The sequence below is a fragment of the Salvelinus alpinus genome, chromosome 2 (assembly GCF_045679555.1).
Source record: "Salvelinus alpinus chromosome 2, SLU_Salpinus.1, whole genome shotgun sequence".
Taxonomy (NCBI): domain Eukaryota; kingdom Metazoa; phylum Chordata; class Actinopteri; order Salmoniformes; family Salmonidae; genus Salvelinus; species Salvelinus alpinus.
In genome coordinates, this window is record NC_092087.1 from 107,238,946 (window position 1) to 107,262,069 (window position 23,124).

The window sequence follows — 23,124 nt, forward strand, 5'->3', positions numbered from 1 at the left end:
AGTAGGCTCAACAGCACTCTGCAGGGTAGCACCATGGTGTAGCCAGAGGACAGCTAGCTTCCGTCCTCCTCTTTGTACATTGACTTCAATACAAAACCTAGGAGGCTCATGGTTTTCACCCCCTTCCATAGACTTACACAGTAAGCATGACAACTTCCGGAGGACGTCCTCCAACATATCAGCTCTTGCAGCATTAACTGACATATTGTTGACCCAATCAAATGATGAGAGAATGAATTTAGTACTGAAAGCATAAGCTACAGCTAGCTAGCACTGCAGTGCAAAAAAAAAATTGTGAGTAGTTGACTCAAAGAGAGAAAGACACAATAGCTGAACAGTTTTTAACAAATAATTTATTCAAAAATGAAGCGAGAGCTAGCTATATTTCATAGTATGTGTTTCACTTTCACTTACTTAGCGAATGCAGCTAGCGGGTTTAGCCTCCTAGTTTAGCCTACTAGTTTAGCCTACTAGTTTAGCCTACTCAGACACCCGGCTCAAACAGAGAGGGATGCTATGTTAGCTAGCGGGTTTAGCCTCCTAGTTTAGCCTACTCAGACACCCGGCTCAAACAGAGAGGGATGCTATGTTAGCTAGCTGGCTATCCAACACTGGAACTCTTCCAAGTCAAGGTAAGCTTTTGGTTTTACTAATTTATTGCACTGTAACGTTACTGCATGATTGTAGCAGGTTTACTAACGCGTTTGTTCTATTAGCTATGTTGACTATGACATTACTTTAGCTAATATGGTGACAAGGATGTAGGCTGTGTGTAGTAGTTATGGTTTGACTTGGAAAGGTTTTTTCTCCTGGTCACATACAGCTGATGTGTTGTGCACTGAAGTCCACAAACGAAGGGTAAAGGTGAGAAGAGGAGAGCGCGTAGATGGGAGAAAGAATTATACCATGAGCAAAGGGGTCATGCTGTTTGTACGTGGCTGCTATGAAAGTGAACTGTGTGTGTGGGTGATCAGGGGTGTGTTTATCCCGATGATTATGTTGAAAAACGTTACGAAACGGGGATAAAAATACCTGAATTTGTCCAATAGAAATGATCTTTTGCAACTGATGCACGAATGATTACACCCTATATCAGCAAGATGCAGCCAAGAGTGTGTAACGTGACACTGAATGTGTCACCGTCTGTCACCTTGAATTAAATTAGCAAAAACATTTTTTTTAATTGCTAAAACTTCCCTCTCCTCGTGTTCTGACTGACACGTTGTGTTATACACCTTCCAGCAATCCATTCACCCACTCAGAAGAGCTCATTTCTGTAAGTACATAGATGTACATGTATATAATGAATGTCCACTAGTGGCTAACACAGTTAAAAAGTTCATTTTTATTCAGATAAAAATGGTGCATTAATCAAATGTGTTTTTCCAATCAGCACCTGTGTTTTCTCTGACATGGTGGAATAATACTGATGGGAACATTCATGAGGAAGTGAATGTTTTTCATGTTAACAACATTATCAGAACATCATCCCATTTTCATACATCTTTAGCTTGAAGACTAGAACCCAAATTAACTAAATGAAACCTAAACTACATTTCCTGAGGATTCAAGGTTAGAATCAAGAAATACACACAATATTCATCCAATTAACAATTTACATTTTAAAATATCCAAATCATGTCATTAACATCTAAGGGTTCTAACATGTATCCAATCTATCAACGTGTTGAATCAAAACAAAATAAATTTTAAAATTATAATCTGATTTTAGACATAATCATGTCTCCAGAGGATTTAAAAAAAAAACATGCCTTGATAAAGATTTCATATAAACAAGAAGATTTAATGCGGCATAAAACAGTCAAACATAAGTCAGAACACAGTGACTCATCAGAACACAGCCTGTCTATTCTGTCATGTGATTTCAGGTCCTCTGGGAAAATGTCTTTCCACAATTAGGTTCCCTAACTAAAACTCTTTCCACACTGTGAGCTTATCCTCCCCTGTATGCGTGTTCCTTTTCAGGCTCCCTAACTGGGTAAAACTCTTTCCACACTGGGAACAACTGCGTGATTTCTCCCGTGTGTCCTCTCATGATCTTATAGTTTCCCTAAATTGGTAAAATCTTTTCCACTGGGACCACAGTAAGATGTGTGTGTCCTCTCATGCTCCTTAAGGTTATTTAACAACCTGAAATTCATTAGGCAATGGGAACATGAGTAAGGCTTCACTCCAGAGTGTATTCTCTTCTTATGTTTGTTCAGGCTCCCTAAATGGGTAAAATCCTTTCCGCATAGGGAGCAATGGTAAGGTTTCTCCCCTGTGTGTGTCCTCTCGTGTGATTTTTGGTCCTGTGATCTAGAAAATCTCTTTCCACAATGGGCACAGGGGTAAGGCTTTTCTCCTGTGTGTATTCTATTATGTTTGTTCAGGCTCCCTAACTGAGTAAAACACTTTTCACAATGGGCGCAGTGGTGAAGTTTCTCCCCTGTGTGTGTCCTCTCATGTGAATTTAGTTCCTGTGATCGTGAAAATCTCTTTCCACACTGGGAACATTGGTAAGTCTTTTCTTCAGTGTGTTTCCTTTCATGCTCTTTTCGGTATGCTAATTGGGTAAAACTCTTTTCACACAGGGAGCAATGGTAAGGTTTCTCCCCTGTGTGTGTCCTCTCATGCTCCTTCAGCTTATCTAACAACCTAAAATTCTTTCCACAATGGGAACAATGGTAAGGCTTTTCTCCTGTGTGTATTCTATTATGTTTGTTCAGGCTCCATAACTGGGTAAAACACTTTCCACACTGGGAGCAGAGAAAAGGCTTCTCCCCTGTGTGTGTCCGCTCATGTATTTTTAGGTTCTGTGATCGTGGAAATCTCTTTCCACACTGGGAGCAGTGGAAAGGCTTTTCTCCTGTGTGTGCCCTCTCATGCTCTTTTAGGTTCCATGACAACTTGAAACTCTTATTACACTGGGAGCAGTTGAGTCGTCTCACTGGTTTGGGAGTCTCTGGGTCTGGTTCCTCTGAAGGACTCTTACTGCTGTCAGAGTGAGAGTCTGGTCTCTCTCCTGCCAAAGACAGAGTATTTGGTTAAACAGAGAGACCTGAATGAAACCTCCATATGATAAAACGTCCTTCTTATGAGGTTTAATCTAGACTAGATCCCTCATTAGAAAACCGTACACTTGGATCCTGGATGCCGATTGGTTAATAGCCACTAGTTATTCACAATACTACCCGGGAAATGGCTGTTAACAGTTCCATTTGAATCATTCCTACACATCCACTGTCCCACAGCCCAGCCAGGCAATGTATCAACTAATCTCCACTGTCCCACAGCCCAGCCAGGCAATGTATCAACTAATCTCCACTCTCCCACAGCCCTGCCAGGCAATTCATAAACTAATATCCACTGTCCCATAGCCCTAAACCCTCTGACCTCTGCATTTTGTATGTACAGAAAATATGTATAGAATGTATTCTGGTGATTTATTATTCAATAGAAATGTATGGAGAATATATATTTTTTCATATGCAATCTCCCTTTACCTGCTATAATGACAACTAGTGCCAATTGTTGGGTTGTTGCTAGAACGGTACATGTAAACACCAAAGTCTTCAATATTATTCTACAATCCTGGAAAGAGTGGGTGTGTCCAAACTTCACCGGTATTGTATATACAGTACCATTTAAAAGTTTGGACACACCTACTCATTACAGGCTTCTTCTTAATTTGGACTATTTTCTACAGAGTGATGGAGAGCTGCATCAGATGACCTGGCCTCCACAATCACCTGACCTCAACCGAAGTGAGATGGTTTGGGATGAGTTGGACTGTAGAGTGAAGGAAAAGCAGCCCAACAAGTGCTCAGCACATGTGGGAACTCCTTCAAGACTGTTGGAAAAGGATTCCAGGTGAAGCTGGATGAGAGAATGCCAAGAGTGTGCAAAGCTGTCATCAAGGCAAAGTGTGGCTACTTTGAAAAAGCATTCCAGGTGAAGCTGGTTGAGAGAATGCCAAGAGTGTGCAAAGCTGTCATCAAGGCAAAGTGTGGCTACTTTGAAAAAGCATTCCAGGTGAAGCTGGTTGAGAGAATGCCAAGAGTGTGTAAAGCTGTCATCAAGGCAAAGTGTGGCTACTTTGAAAAAGCATTCCAGGTGAATCTGGTTGAGAGAATGCCAAGAGTGTGCAAAGTTGTCATCAAGGCAAAGTGTGGCTACTTTGAAGAATCTCAATTAATTTTTTTGAACACTTTTTTGGGTTACGACATGATTCCATGTGTTATTTCAGAGTTTTGATGTCCTAAATATTACTCTACAAAGTAGAAAATAGTAAAAATAAAGAAAAACCGTTGAATGAGTAGGTGTGTCCAAACTTTTGACTGGTACTGTACACACATACAGTTGAAGTCAGAAGTTTACATACACTTAGGTTGGAGTCATTAAAACTCATTTTTCAACCACTTCACAAATTTCTTGTTAAACTATAGTTTTGGCAAGTCGGTTAGGACATCTACTTTGTGCATGACACAAGTCATTTTCCCAACAATTACAGATTATGTCACTTATAATTCACTGTATCACAATTCCAGTGGGTCAGAAGTTTACATACACTAAATTGACTGTGCCTTTAAACAGCTTGTAAAGTTCCAGAACATTATGTCATGGCTTTAGAAGCGTCTGATAGGCTAATTGACATCATTTGAGTCAATTGGAGGTGTACCTGTGGATGTATTTCAAGGCCTACCTTCAAACTCAGTGCCTCTTTGCTTGACATCATGGAAAAATCAAAAGAAATCAGCCAAGACCTCAGAAGAAAATTGTAGACTTCCACAAGTCTGGTTCATCCTTGGGAGCAATTTCCAAATGCCTGAAGGTACCACGTTCATCTGAACAAACAAATAGTACGCAAGTATAAACACCATGGGACCATGCAGCCGTCATACCGCTCAGGAAGGAGACTGTCTCCTAGAGATGAACGTACTTTGGTGCGAAAAGTGCAAATCAATCCCAGAACAATAGCAAAGGGACCTTGTGAAGATGCTGGAGAAAACAGGTACAAAAGTATCTATATCCACAGTAAAAACGAGTCCTATATCGACATAACCTGAAAGGCCGCTCAGCAAGGAAGAAGCCACTGCTCCAAAACCGCCATAAAAAAGCCAGACTACGGTTTGCAACTGCACATGGGAACAAAGATCGTACTTTTTGGAGAAATGTCCTCTGGTCTGATGAAACAAAAATAGAACTGTTTGGCCATAATGACCATCATTGTGTTTGGAGGAAAAAGGGGGATGCTTGCAAGTCGAAGAACACCATCCCATCCGTGAAGCACAGGGGTGACATCATGTTGAGGGGGTGCTTTGCTGCAGGAGGGACTGGTACACTTCACAAAATAGATGGCATCATGAGTGAGGAAAATTCTGTGGATATATTGGAGGAAAATTCTGTGGATATATTGAAGCAACATCTCAAGACATCAGTCAGGAAGTTAAAGCTTGGTCGCAAATGGGTCTTCCAAATGGACAATGACCTCAAGCATACTTCCAAAGTTGTGGAAAAATGGCTTAAGGACAACAAAGTCAAGGTATTGGAGTGGCCATCACAAAGCCCTGACCTTAATCCCATAGAACATTTGTGGGCAGAACTGAAAAAGCATGTGCGAGCAAGGAGGCCTACAAACCTGACTCAGTTACACCAGCTGTCAGGAGGAATGGGCCAAAATTCACCCAACTTATTGTGGGAAGCTTGTTGAAGGCTACCCGAAACGTTTGACCCAAGTTAAACAATTTAAAGGCAACGCTACCAAATACTAATTGAGTGTACGTAAACTTCTGACCCACTGGGAATGTGATGAAAGAAATAAAAGCTGAAATAAATCATTCTCTCTACTATTATTCTGACATTTCACATTCTTAAAATAAAGTGGTGATCCTAACTGACCTAAGACAGGGAACTTTTACTTGGATTAAATGTCAGGAATTGTGAAAAACTGAGTTTAAATGTATTTGGCTAAGGTGTATAATGTAAACTTCCGACTTCAACTGTCCATACATAAACTCAGCAAAAAAAGGAACGTCCTTTTTTCAGGACTCTGTCGAAGATAATTTTTAAAAATCCAAATAACGTCACAGATCTTCATTGTAAAGGGTTTCAACACTGTTTCTCATGATTGTTCAATGAACCATAAACAATTAATGAACATGCACCTGTGGAACGGTCATTAAGACACTAACAGCTTACAGACGGTAGGCAATTAAGGTCACAGCTATGAAAACTTAGAACACTAAAGGGGCCTTTCCACTGAAAAACACCAAAAGAAAGATGTCCAGGGTCCCTGCTCATCTGCGTGAACGTGCCTTAGGCATGCTGTAAGGAAGCATGAGGACTGTAGATGGGGCTAGGGCAATAAATTGTAATGTCCTTACTGTAAGACGCCTAAGACAGCGCTACAGCGAGGCAGGACGGACAGCTGATCATCCGCGCAGTGGTAGACCACGTGTAACAACACCTGCACAGGATCGGTACATTCGAACATCACACCTGCGGGACAGATACAGGGTGGCAACAACAAGTGCCTGAGTTACACCAGGAACGCACAATCCCTACATCAGTGCACAGACTGTCCGCAATAGGCTGAGAGAGGCTGGACTGAGGGCTTGTAGGCCTGTTGTAAGGCAGGTCCTCACCAGACATCACCAGAAACAACGTCGCCTATGGACACAAACCCACCGTTGCTGGACCAGACAGGACTGGCAAAAAGTGCTCTTCATTGACGAGTCGCGCCTTTGTCTCACCAGGGGTGATGGTCGGATTCGCGTTTATCATCGAAGGAATGAGCGTTACACCGAGGCCTGTACTCTGGAGCGGGATCAATTTGGAGGTGGAGGGTCCGTCATGGTCTGGGGCGGTGTGTCACAGCATCATCCCAGCCAATCTCAATGCTGTGCGTTACAGGGAAGACATCCTCCTCCCTCATGTTGTACCCTTCCTGCAGGCTCATCCTGGCATGACCCTCCAGCATGACAATGCCACCAGCCATACTGCTCGTTTTGTGTGTGATTTCCTGCAAGACAGGAATGTCAGTGTTCTGCCATGTCCAGCAAAGAGCCCGGATCTCAATCCCATTGAGCATGTCTGGGACCTGTTGGATCGGAGGGTGAGGGCTAGGGCCATTCCCGTCAGAAATGTCCGGGAACTTGCAGGTGCCTTGGTGGAAGAGTGGGGTAACATCTCACAGCAAGAACTGGCAAATCTGGTGCAGTCCATGAGGAGGAGATGCACTGCAGTATGCAACTGCAATGCAGCTGGTGGCCACACCAGATACTGACTGTTTCTTTTGATTTTGACCCCCCCCTTTGTTCAGGGACACATTATTCCTCTCCCCTGTAACTATTCCCCAGGTCGTTGCTGCAAATGAGAATGTGTTCTCAGTCAACTTACCTGGTAAAATAACGGTAAAATTAAAAAATTAAAAAAATTCCATTTCTGTTAGTCACATGTCTGTGGAACTTGTTCAGTTTATGTCTCAGTTATTGAATCTTGTTATTTTCATACAAATATTTACACATGTTAAGTTTGCTGAAAATAAACGCAGAATACAGTGAGAGGACGTTTCTTTTTTTTGCTGAGTATACATATATACATACGCCACCTTGTCCTAGAGAAATGTTCACAGTTATCAGAACGTCACACCAGGATAAGCCTACACAAAACACAGCCCTTATTTTAAGTTTATAAAATCAAGATGATGACATGACCAGGATGGGTTGATAATATGACCAGGATGGGTTGATAATATAACCAGAATGGGTTGATAATATGACCAGGATGGGTTGATAATATAACCAGGATGGGTTGATAATATGACCAGGATGGGTTGATAATATGACCAGGATGGGTTGTTATTATGACCAGGATGGGTTGTTAATATAACCAGGATGGGTTGTTAACATGACCAGGATGGGTTGTTAACATGACCAGGATGGGTTGATAACATGACCAGGATGGGTTGTTAATATAACCAGGATGGGTTGATAATATGACCAGGATGGGTTGATAATATGACCAGGATGGGTTGATAATATGACCAGGATGGGTTGATAATATGACCAGGATGGGTTGATAATATGACCAGGATGGGTTGATAATATGACCAGGATGGGTTGTTAATACGACCAGGATGGGTTGATAATATGACCAGGAGGTTAATACGACCAGGATGGGTTGATAATATGACCAGGATGGGTTGATGATATGACCAGGATGATTGATAATATGACCAGGATGGGTTGATAATATAACCAGGATGGGTTGATAATATAACCAGGATGGGTTGATAATATGACCAGGATGGGTTGATAATATGACCAGGATGGGTTGATAATATAACCAGGATGGGTTGATAATATGACCAGGATCGGTTGTTAATATAACCAGGATGGATTGTTAATATAACCAGGATGGGTTGTTAATATAACCAGGATGGGTTGTTAATAGGACCAGGATGGGTTGATAATATGACCAGGATGGGTTGTTAATAGGACCAGGATGTGTTGATAATATGACCAGGATGGGTTGATAACATGACCAGGATGGGTTGATAATATAACCAGGATGGGTTGTTAACAAGACCAGGATGGGTTGATAATATGACCAGGATGGGTTGTTAACAAGACCAGGATGGGTTGATAATATGACCAGGATGGGTTGTTGATATGACCAGGATGGGTTGTTGATATGACCAGATTGGGTTGTTGATATGACCAGGATGGGTTGTTGATATGACCAGGATGGGTTGTTGATATGACCAGGATGGGTTGTTGATAATATGACCAGGATGGGTTGATAATATAACCATAATATAACCAGGGTGGGTTGATAATATAACCAGGATGGGTTGTTAATATAACCAGGATGGGTTGATAATATGACCAGGAGGGGTTGATAATATGACCAGGAGGGGTTGATAATATGACCAGGAGGGGTTGATATGACCAGGAGGGGTTGATAATATGACCAGGATGGGTTGTTAATATAACCAGGATGGGTTGTTAATATAACCAGGATGGGTTGTTAATATGACCAGGATGATTGATAATATGACCAGGATGGGTTGATAATATGACCAGGATGGGTTGATAATATAACCAGGATGGGTTGATAATATGACCAGGATCGGTTGTTAATATAACCAGGATGGGTTGTTAATATAACCAGGATGGGTTGTTAATATAACCAGGATGGGTTGTTAATATGACCAGGATGGGTTGATAATATGACCAGGATGGGTTGATAATATGACCAGGATGGGTTGTTAATATGACCAGGATGGGTTGTTAATATAACCAGGATGGGTTGATAATATGACCAGGATGGGTTGATAATATAACCAGGATGGGTTGATAATATGACCAGGATCGGTTGTTAATATAACCAGGATGGGTTGATAATATGACCAGGATGGGTTGTTGATAATATGACCAGGATGGGTTGATAATATAACCATAATATAACCAGGGTGGGTTGGTAATATAACCAGGATGGGTTGTTAATATGACCAGGATGGGTTGTTAATATGACCAGGATGGGTTGATAATATAACCAGGATGGGTTGTTAATATGACCAGGATGGGATGATAATATGACCAGGATGGGTTGATAATATAACCAGGATGGGTTGTTAATATGACCAGGATGGGTTGTTAATATGACCAGGATGGGTTGTTGATATGACCAGGATGGGTTGATAATATGACCAGGATGGGTTGTTAATATGACCAGGATGGGCTGATAATATAACCAGGATGGGTTGATAATATAACCAGGATGGGTTGTTAATATGACCAGGATGGGCTGATAATATAACAAGGATGGGTTGTTAATATAACCAGGATGGTTTGTTAATATAACCAGGAAGGGTTGATATGACCAGGATGGGTTGATAATATAACCAGGATGGGTTGTTAATATAACCAGGATGGGTTGATAATATGACCAGGATGGGTTGTTAATAGGACCAGGATGGGTTGATAATATGACCAGGATGGGTTGATAAAATGACCAGGATGGGTTGTTAATATAACCAGGATGGGTTGTTAATATGACCAGGATGGGTTACTAACATGACCAGGATGGGTTGTTAATATGACCAGGATGGGTTGATAATATGACCAGGATGGGTTGATAATATGACCAGGATGGGTTGTTAATATGACCAGGATGGGTTGTTAATATAACCAGGATGGGTTGTTAATATGACCAGGATGGGTTGATAATATGACCAGGATGGGTTGTTAATATGACCAGGATGGGTTGTTAATATGACCAGGATGGGTTGTTAATATGACCAGGATGGGTTGTTAATATAACCAGGATGGGTTGTTAATATAACCAGGATGGGTTGTTAATATAACCAGGATGGGTTGTTAATATGACCAGGATGCTACACACCACCACTACCACCCAATATATAGATGCTACACACCACCACCACCACCCAGTATATATATGCTACACACCACCACCACCACCCAGTATATAGATGCTACACACCACCACCACCACCCAGTATATAGATGCTACACACCACCACCACCCAGTATATAGATGCTACACACCACCACCACCACCCAGTATATAGATGCTACACACCACCACCACCACCCAGTATATAGATGCTACACACCACCACCACCACCCAGTATATAGATGCTACACACCACCACCACCACCCAGTATATAGATGCTACACACCACCACCACCCAGTAAATAGATGCTACACACCACCACCACCCCAGTAATAGATGCTACACACCACCACCACCACCCAGTATATAGATGCTACACCACCACCACCCAGTATATAGATGCTACACACCACCACCACCACCCAGTATATAGATGCTACACACCACCACCACCACCCAGTATATAGATGCTACACACCACCACCACCACCACCCAGTATATAGATGCTACACACCACCACCACCACCCAGTATATAGATGCTACACACCACCACCACCACCCAGTATATAGATGCTACACACCACCACCACCACCCAGTATATAGATGCTACACACCACCACCACCCAGTAATAGATGCTACACACCACCACCACCACCCAGTATATAGATGCTACACACCACCACCACCACCCAGTATATAGATGCTACACACCACCACCACCCAGTATATAGATGCTACACCACCACCACCCAGTATATAGATGCTACACACCACCACCACCACCCAGTATATAGATGCTACACACCACCACCACCACCCAGTATATAGATGCTACACACCACCACCACCCAGTATATAGATGCTACACCACCACCACCCAGTATATAGATGCTACACCACCACCACCACCACCACCCAGTATATAGATGCTACACACCACCACCACCACCACCCAGTATATAGATGCTACACACCACCACCACCACCCAGTATATAGATGCTACACACCACCACCACCCAGTATATAGATGCTACACACCACCACTACCACCCAATATATAGATGCTACACACCACCACCACCACCCAGTATATAGATGCTACACACCACCACCACCACCCAGTATATAGATGCTACACACCACCACCACCACCCAGTATATAGATGCTACACACCACCACCACCCAGTATATAGATGCTACACACCACCACCACCACCACCCAGTATATAGATGCTACACACCACCACCACCACCCAGTATATAGATGCTACACACCACCACCACCACCCAGTATATAGATGCTACACACCACCACCACCACCCAGTATATAGATGCTACACACCACCACCACCACCCAGTAAATAGATGCTACACACCACCACCACCCAGTAATAGATGCTACACACCACCACCACCACCCAGTATATAGATGCTACACACCACCACCACCCAGTAATAGATGCTACACACCACCACCACCACCCAGTATATAGATGCTACACACCACCACCACCACCCAGTATATAGATGCTACACACCACCACCACCACCCAGTATATAGATGCTACACACCACCACCACCACCCAGTATATAGATGCTACACACCACCACCACCACCCAGTAAATAGATGCTACACACCACCACCACCCAGTAATAGATGCTACACACCACCACCACCACCCAGTATATAGATGCTACACACCACCACCACCCAGTAATAGATGCTACACACCACCACCACCACCCAGTATATAGATGCTACACACCACCACCACCATCACCACCCAGTATATAGATGCTACACCACCACCACCCAGTATATAGATGCTACACCACCACCACCCAGTATATAGATGCTACACACCACCACCACCACCCAATATATAGATGCTACACACCACCACCACCACCCAGTATATAGATGCTACACACCACCACCACCACCACCCAGTATATAGATGCTACACACCACCACCACCACCCAGTATATAGATGCTACACACCACCACCACCACCACCCAGTATATAGATGCTACACACCACCACCACCACCCAGTATATAGATGCTACACACCACCACCACCACCACCACCCAGTATATAGATGCTACACACCACCACCACCACCACCCAGTATATAGATGCTACACACCACCACCACCACCACCCAGTATATAGATGCTACACACCACCATCACCACCCAGTAATAGATGCTACACACCACCACCACCCAGTATATAGATGCTACACACCACCACCACCACCCAGTATATAGATGCTACACACCACCACCACCCAGTATATAGATGCTACACCACCACCACCCAGTATATAGATGCTACACCACCACCCAGTATATAGATGCTACACACCACCACCACCACCACCACCACCACCCAGTATATAGATGCTACACACCACCACCACCACCACCCAGTATATAGATGCTACACACCACCACCACCCAGTATATAGATGCTACACACCACCACCACCCAGTATATAGATGCTACACACCACCACCACCACCCAATATATAGATGCTACACACCACCACCACCACCCAGTATATAGATGCTACACACCACCACCACCACCCAGTATATAGATGCTACACACCACCACCACCACCACCCAGTATATAGATGCTACACACCACCACCACCACCCAGTATATAGATGCTACACACCACCACCACCACCCAGTATATAGATGCTACACACCACCACCACCACCCAGTATATAGATGCTACACACCACCACCACCACCACCACCCAGTATATAGATGCTACACACCACCACCACCACCACCCAGTATATAGATGCTACACACCACCACCACCACCACCCAGTATATAGATGCTACACACCACTATCACCACCCAGTAATAGATGCTACACACCACCACCACCCAGTATATAGATGCTACACACCACCACCACCACCCAGTATATAGATGCTACACACCACCACCACCACCCAGTATATAGATGCTACACCACCACCACCCAGTATATAGATGCTACACACCACCACCACCACCACCCAGTATATAGATGCTACACACCACCACCCAGTATATAGATGCTACACACCACCACCACCACCCAGTAATAGATGCTACACACCACCACCACCCAGTATATAGATGCTACACACCACCACCACCCAGTATATAGATGCTACACACCACCACCACCCAGTATATAGATGCTACACCACCACCCAGTATATAGATGCTACACCACCACCACCCAGTATATAGATGCTACACACCACCACCACCACCCAGTATATAGATGCTACACACCACCACCACCCAGTATATAGATGCTACACACCACCACCACCCAGTATATAGATGCTACACACCACCACCACCCAGTATATAGATGCTACACCACCACCACCCAATATATAGATGCTACACACCACCACCACCACCCAATATATAGATGCTACACACCACCACCACCACCCAATATATAGATGCTACACACCACCACCACCACCCAGTATATAGATGCTACACACCACCACCACCACCCAGTATATAGATGCTACACACCACCACCACCACCCAGTATATAGATGCTACACACCACCACCACCACCACCACCCAGTATATAGATGCTACACAACACCACCACCACCACCCAGTATATAGATGCTACACACCACCACCACCACCACCCAGTATATAGATGCTACACACCACCACCACCCAGTATATAGATGCTACACACCACCACCACCACCACCCAGTATATAGATGCTACACACCACCACCACCACCACCACCCAGTATATAGATGCTACACAACACCACCACCACCACCCAGTATATAGATGCTACACACCACCACCACCACCACCCAGTATATAGATGCTACACCACCACCACCCAGTATATAGATGCTACACACCACTATCACCACCCAGTAATAGATGCTACACACCACCACCACCCAGTATATAGATGCTACACACCACCACCACCACCCAGTATATAGATGCTACACACCACCACCACCCAGTATATAGATGCTACACACCACCACCACCCAGTATATAGATGCTACACCACCACCACCCAGTATATAGATGCTACACACCACCACCACCCAGTATATAGATGCTACACCACCACCACCCAGTATATAGATGCTACACACCACCACCACCACCCAGTATATAGATGCTACACCACCACCACCACCACCACCCAGTATATAGATGCTACACACCACCACCACCACCACCCAGTATATAGATGCTCACACACCACCACCACCACCCAGTATATAGATGCTACACACCACCACCACCCAGTATATAGATGCTACACACCACCACCACCACCCAATATATAGATGCTACACACCACCACCACCACCCAGTATATAGATGCTACACACCACCACCACCACCCAGTATATAGATGCTACACACCACCACCACCACCCAGTATATAGATGCTACACACCACCACCACCCAGTATATAGATGCTACACACCACCACCACCACCACCCAGTATATAGATGCTACACACCACCACCACCACCCAGTATATAGATGCTACACACCACCACCACCACCCAGTATATAGATGCTACACACCACCACCCAGTATATAGATGCTACACACCACCACCACCACCCAGTAATAGATGCTACACACCACCACCACCCAGTATATAGATGCTACACACCACCACCACCACCCAGTATATAGATGCTACACACCACCACCACCACCCAGTATATAGATGCTACACACCACCACCCAGTATATAGATGCTACACACCACCACCACCACCCAGTATATAGATGCTACACCACCACCACCCAGTATAGGTTTCAACACTGTTTCTCATGATTGTTCAATGAACCATAAACAATTAATGAACATGCACCTGTGGAACGGTCATTAAGACACTAACAGCTTACAGACGGTAGGCAATTAAGGTCACAGCTATGAAAACTTAGAACACTAAAGGGGCCTTTCCACTGAAAAACACCAAAAGAAAGATGTCCAGGGTCCCTGCTCATCTGCGTGAACGTGCCTTAGGCATGCTGTAAGGAAGCATGAGGACTGTAGATGGGGCTAGGGCAATAAATTGTAATGTCCTTACTGTAAGACGCCTAAGACAGCGCTACAGCGAGGCAGGACGGACAGCTGATCATCCGCGCAGTGGTAGACCACGTGTAACAACACCTGCACAGGATCGGTACATTCGAACATCACACCTGCGGGACAGATACAGGGTGGCAACAACAAGTGCCTGAGTTACACCAGGAACGCACAATCCCTACATCAGTGCACAGACTGTCCGCAATAGGCTGAGAGAGGCTGGACTGAGGGCTTGTAGGCCTGTTGTAAGGCAGGTCCTCACCAGACATCACCAGAAACAACGTCGCCTATGGACACAAACCCACCGTTGCTGGACCAGACAGGACTGGCAAAAAGTGCTCTTCATTGACGAGTCGCGCCTTTGTCTCACCAGGGGTGATGGTCGGATTCGCGTTTATCATCGAAGGAATGAGCGTTACACCGAGGCCTGTACTCTGGAGCGGGATCAATTTGGAGGTGGAGGGTCCGTCATGGTCTGGGGCGGTGTGTCACAGCATCATCCCAGCCAATCTCAATGCTGTGCGTTACAGGGAAGACATCCTCCTCCCTCATGTTGTACCCTTCCTGCAGGCTCATCCTGGCATGACCCTCCAGCATGACAATGCCACCAGCCATACTGCTCGTTTTGTGTGTGATTTCCTGCAAGACAGGAATGTCAGTGTTCTGCCATGTCCAGCAAAGAGCCCGGATCTCAATCCCATTGAGCATGTCTGGGACCTGTTGGATCGGAGGGTGAGGGCTAGGGCCATTCCCGTCAGAAATGTCCGGGAACTTGCAGGTGCCTTGGTGGAAGAGTGGGGTAACATCTCACAGCAAGAACTGGCAAATCTGGTGCAGTCCATGAGGAGGAGATGCACTGCAGTATGCAACTGCAATGCAGCTGGTGGCCACACCAGATACTGACTGTTTCTTTTGATTTTGACCCCCCCCTTTGTTCAGGGACACATTATTCCTCTCCCCTGTAACTATTCCCCAGGTCGTTGCTGCAAATGAGAATGTGTTCTCAGTCAACTTACCTGGTAAAATAACGGTAAAATAAAAAAATTAAAAAAATTCCATTTCTGTTAGTCACATGTCTGTGGAACTTGTTCAGTTTATGTCTCAGTTATTGAATCTTGTTATTTTCATACAAATATTTACACATGTTAAGTTTGCTGAAAATAAACGCAGAATACAGTGAGAGGACGTTTCTTTTTTTTGCTGAGTATACATATATACATACGCCACCTTGTCCTAGAGAAATGTTCACAGTTATCAGAACGTCACACCAGGATAAGCCTACACAAAACACAGCCCTTATTTTAAGTTTATAAAATCAAGATGATGACATGACCAGGATGGGTTGATAATATGACCAGGATGGGTTGATAATATAACCAGAATGGGTTGATAATATGACCAGGATGGGTTGATAATATAACCAGGATGGGTTGATAATATGACCAGGATGGGTTGATAATATGACCAGGATGGGTTGTTATTATGACCAGGATGGGTTGTTAATATAACCAGGATGGGTTGTTAACATGACCAGGATGGGTTGTTAACATGACCAGGATGGGTTGATAACATGACCAGGATGGGTTGTTAATATAACCAGGATGGGTTGATAATATGACCAGGATGGGTTGATAATATGACCAGGATGGGTTGATAATATGACCAGGATGGGTTGATAATATGACCAGGATGGGTTGATAATATGACCAGGATGGGTTGATAATATGACCAGGATGGGTTGTTAATACGACCAGGATGGGTTGATAATATGACCAGGAGGTTAATACGACCAGGATGGGTTGATAATATGACCAGGATGGGTTGATAATATGACCAGGATGATTGATAATATGACCAGGATGGGTTGATAATATGACCAGGATGGGTTGATAATATAACCAGGATGGGTTGATAATATGACCAGGATGGGTTGATAATATGACCAGGATGGGTTGATAATATAACCAGGATGGGTTGATAATATGACCAGGATCGGTTGTTAATATAACCATGATGGGTTGTTAATATAACCAGGATGGGTTGTTAATATAACCAGGATGGGTTGTTAATAGGACCAGGATGGGTTGATAATATGACCAGGATGGGTTGTTAATAGGACCAGGATGTGTTGATAATATGACCAGGATGGGTTGATAACATGACCAGGATGGGTTGATAATATAACCAAGATGGGTTGATAATATGACCAGGATGGGTTGATAATATGACCAGGATGGGTTGTTAACAAGACCAGGATGGGTTGATAATATGACCAGGATGGGTTGTTAACAAGACCAGGATGGGTTGTTAATATGACCAGGATGGGTTGATAATATGACCAGGATGGGTTGTTAATATAACCAGGATGGGTTGATAATATGACCAGGATGATTGATAATATGACCAGGATGGGTTGATAATATGACCAGGATGGGTTGATAATATAACCAGGATGGGTTGATAATATGACCAGGATCGGTTGTTAATATAACCAGGATGGGTTGATAATATGACCAGGATGGGTTGTTGATAATATGACCAGGATGGGTTGTTAATATGACCAGGATGTGTTGTTATATAACCAGGATGGGTTGATAATATAACCAGGATGGGTTGTTAATATGACCAGGATGGGTTGATAATATGACCAGGAGGGGTTGATAATATGACCAGGAGGGGTTGATAATATGACCAGGAGGGGTTGATATGACCAGGAGGGGTTGATAATATGACCAGGATGGGTTGTTAATATGACCAGGATGGGTTGTTAATATGACCAGGATGGGTTGTTAATATGACCAGGATGGGTTGTTGATATGACCAGGATGGGTTGATAATATGACCAGGATGGGTTGTTAATATGACCAGGATGGGCTGATAATATAACCAGGATGGGTTGATAATATAACCAGGATGGGTTGTTAATATGACCAGGATGGGCTGATAATATAACCAGGATGGGTTGTTAATATAACCAGGATGGTTTGTTAATATAACCAGGAAGGGTTGATATGACCAGGATGGGTTGATAATATGACCAGGATGTGTTGTTATATAACCAGGATGGGTTGATAATATAACCAGGATGGGTTGTTAATATGACCAGGATGGGTTGATAATATGACCAGGAGGGGTTGATAATATGACCAGGAGGGGTTGATAATATGACCAGGAGGGGTTGATATGACCAGGAGGGGTTGATAATATGACCAGGATGGGTTGTTAATATGACCAGGATGGGTTGTTAATATGACCAGGATGGGTTGTTAATATGACCAGGATGGGTTGTTGATATGACCAGGATGGGTTGATAATATGACCAGGATGGGTTGTTAATATGACCAGGATGGGCTGATAATATAACCAGGATGGGTTGATAATATAACCAGGATGGGTTGTTAATATGACCAGGATGGGCTGATAATATAACCAGGATGGGTTGTTAATATAACCAGGATGGTTTGTTAATATAACCAGGAAGGGTTGATATGACCAGGATGGGTTGATAATATGACCAGGATGGGTTGTTAATATAACCAGGATGGGTTGATACTATGACCAGGATGGGTTGATACTATGACCAGGATGGGTTGATACTATGACCAGGATGGGTTGATACTATGACCAGGATGGGTTGATACTATGACCAGGATGGGTTGATAATATGACCAGGATGGGTTGATAATATAACCAGGATGGGTTGTTAATATAACCAGGATGGGTTGATAATATGACCAGGATGGGTTGTTAATAGGACCAGGATGGGTTGATAATATGACCAGGATGGGTTGATAAAATGACCAGGATGGGTTGTTAATATAACCAGGATGGGTTGTTAATATGACCAGGATGGGTTACTAACATGACCAGGATGGGTTGTTAATATGACCAGGATGGGTTGATAATATGACCAGGATGGGTTGATAATATGACCAGGATGGGTTGCTAATATGACCAGGATGGGTTGTTAATATGACCAGGATGGGTTGTTAATATAACCAGGATGGGTTGTTAATATGACCAGGATGGGTTGTTAATATGACCAGGATGGGTTGTTAATATGACCAGGATGGGTTGTTAATATAACCAGGATGGGTTGTTAATATAACCAGGATGGGTTGTTAATATGACCAGGATGGGTTGTTAATATGACCAGGATGCGTTGTTAATATGACCAGGATGGGTTGATAATATGACCAGGATGGGTTGTTAATATAACCAGGATGGGTTGATACTATGACCAGGATGGGTTGTTAATATACACACCACCACCACCACCCAGTAAGATGCTACACACCACCACCACCACCACCCAGTATATAGATGCTACACACCACCATCACCACCCAGTATATAGATGCTACACACCACCACCACCACCCAGTATATAGATGATACACACCACCACCACCACCCAGTATATAGATGCTACACACCACCACCACCACCCAGTATATAGATGCTACACACCACCACCACCACCCAGTATATAGATGCTACACACCACCACCCAGTATATACAGTGGGGAGAACAAGTATTTGATACACTGCCGATTTTGCAGGTTTTCCTACTTACAAAGCATGTAGAGGTCTGTCATTTTTATCATAGGTACACTTCAACTGTGAGAGACGGAATCTAAAACAAAAATCCAGAAAATCACATTGTATGATTTTTAAGTAATTAATTTGCATTTTATTGCATGACATAAGTATTTGATCACCTACCAACCAGTAAGAATTCCGGCTCTCACAGACCTGTTAGTTTTTCTTTAAGAAGCCCTCCTGTTCTCCACTCATTACCTGTATTAACTGCACCTGTTTGAACTCGTTACCTGTATAAAAGACACCTGTCCACACACTCAATCAAACAGACTCCAACCTCTCCACAATGGCCAAGACCAGAGAGCTGTGTAAGGACATCAGGGATAAATTGTAGACCTGTACAAGGCTGGGATGGGCTACAGGACAATAGCCAAGCAGCTTGGTGAGAAGGCAACAACTGTTGGCACAATTATTAGAAAATGGAAGAAGTTCAAGATGACGGTCAATCACCCTCGGTCTGGGGCTCCATGCAAGATCTCACCTCGTGGGGCATCAATGATCATGAGGAATGTGAGGGATCAGCCCAGAACTACACGGCAGGACCTGGTCAATGACCTGAAGAGAGCTGGGACCACAGTCTCAAAGAAAACCATTAGTAACACACTACGCCGTCATGGATTAAAATCCTGCAGCGCACGCAAGGTCCCCCTGCTCAAGCCAGCGCATGTCCAGGCCCGTCTGAAGTTTGCCAATGACCATCTGGATGATCCAGAGGAGGAATGGGAGAAGGTCATGTGGTCTGATGAGACAAAAATAGAGCTTTTTGCTCTAAACTCCACTCGCCGTGTTTGGAGGAATAGAAGGATGAGTACAACCCCAAGAACACCATCCCAACCGTGAAGCATGGAGGTGGAAACATCATTCTTTGGGGATGCTTTTCTGCAAAGGGGACAGGACGACTGCACCGTATTGAGGGGAGGATGGATGGGGCCATGTATCGCGAGATCTTGACCAACAACCTCCTTCCCTCAGTAAGAGCATTGAAGATGGGTCGTGGCTGGGTCTTCCAGCATGACAACGACCTGAAACACACAGCCAGGGCAACTAAGGAGTGGCTCCGTAAGAAGCATCTCAAGGTCCTGGAGTGGCCTAGCCAGTCTCCAGACCTGAACCCAATAGAAAATCTTTGGAGGGAGCCGAAAGTCCGTATTGCCCAGCGACAGCCCCGAAACCTGAAGGATCTGGAGAAGGTCTGTATGGAGGAGTGGGCCAAAATCCCTGCTGCAGTGTGTGCAAACCTGGTCAAGAACTACAGGAAACGTATGATCTCTGTAATTGCAAACTAAGGTTTCTGTACCAAATATTCAGTTCTGCTTTTCTGATGTATCAAATACTTATGTCATGCAATAAAATGCAAATTAATTACTTAAAAATCATACAATGTGATTTTCTGGATTTTTGTTTTAGATTCCGTCTCTCACAGTTGAAGTGTACCTATGATAAAAATTACAGACCTCTACATGCTTTGTAAGTAGGAAAACCTGCAAAATTGTCAGTGTATCAAATACTTGTTCTCCCCACTGTAGATGCTACACACCACCACCCAGTATATAGATGCTACACACCACCACCACCACCCAGTAATAGATGCTACACACCACCACCACCCAGTATATAGATGCTACACACCACCACCACCCAGTATATAGATGCTACACCACCACCACCACCACCCAGTATATAGATGCTACACACCACCACCACCACCCAGTATATAGATGCTACACACCACCACCACCACCCAGTATATAGATGCTACACACCACCACCACCACCCAGTATATAGATGCTACACACCACCACCACCACCCAGTATATAGATGCTACACACCACCACCACCACCCAGTATATAGATGCTACACACCACCACCACCACCCAGTATATAGATGCTACACACCACCACCACCACCCAGTATATAGATGCTACACACCACCACCCAGTATATAGATGCTACACACCACCACCACCACCCAGTAATAGATGCTACACACCACCACCACCCAGTATATAGATGCTACACACCACCACCACCCAGTATATAGATGCTACACCACCACCACCACCACCCAGTATATAGATGCTACACACCACCACCCAGTATATAGATGCTACACACCACCACCACCACCCAGTATATAGATGCTACACACCACCACCACCACCCAGTATATAGATGCTACACACCACCACCCAGTATATAGATGCTACACACCACCACCACCACCCAGTAATAGATGCTACACACCACCACCACCCAGTATATAGATGCTACACACCACCACCACCCAGTATATAGATGCTACACCACCACCACCACCCAGTATATAGATGCTACACACCACCACCCAGTATATAGATGCTACACACCACCACCACCCAGTATATAGATGCTACACACCACCACCACCCAGTATATAGATGCTACACACCACCACCACCCAGTATATAGATGCTACACACCACCACCACCACCCAGTATATAGATGCTACACCACCACCACCACCACCCAGTATATAGATGCTACACACCACCACCACCACCACCCAGTATATAGATGCTACACACCACCACCACCACCACCCAGTATATAGATGCTACACACCACCACCACCCAGTATATAGATGCTACACACCACCACCACCACCCAGTATATAGATGCTACACACCACCACCACCACCACCCAGTATATAGATGCTACACACCACCACCACCACCACCCAGTATATAGATGCTACACACCACCACCACCACCCAATATATAGATGCTACACACCACCACCACCACCACCCAGTATATAGATGCTACACACCACCACCACCCAGTAATAGATGCTACACACCACCACCACCCAGTATATAGATGCTACACACCACCACCACCCAGTAATAGATGCTACACACCACCACCACCACCCAGTATATAGATGCTACACACCAC

At 44.3% G+C, this 23,124-nt stretch overlaps 1 protein-coding gene across 2 annotated transcripts in view; it reads right to left on the reverse strand.

Moving 5' to 3' along the window:
* LOC139548040 (zinc finger protein 436-like) overlaps positions 1-23,124 on the reverse strand; it is a 47,817-nt gene that overhangs the window by 17,015 nt on the left and 7,678 nt on the right. The window contains exon 2 of one of the 2 annotated variants that reach the window (XM_071357351.1): positions 1,323-3,025. The exons of the other annotated variant lie outside the window; for it this stretch is intronic. Coding sequence (XP_071213452.1) covers positions 2,061-3,025 — 965 coding nt within the window. The 3' untranslated portion in view covers positions 1,323-2,060. Of the gene's footprint in view, positions 1-1,322; positions 3,026-23,124 lie in introns of those variants that run through there. 2 annotated transcript variants of the gene reach the window in all.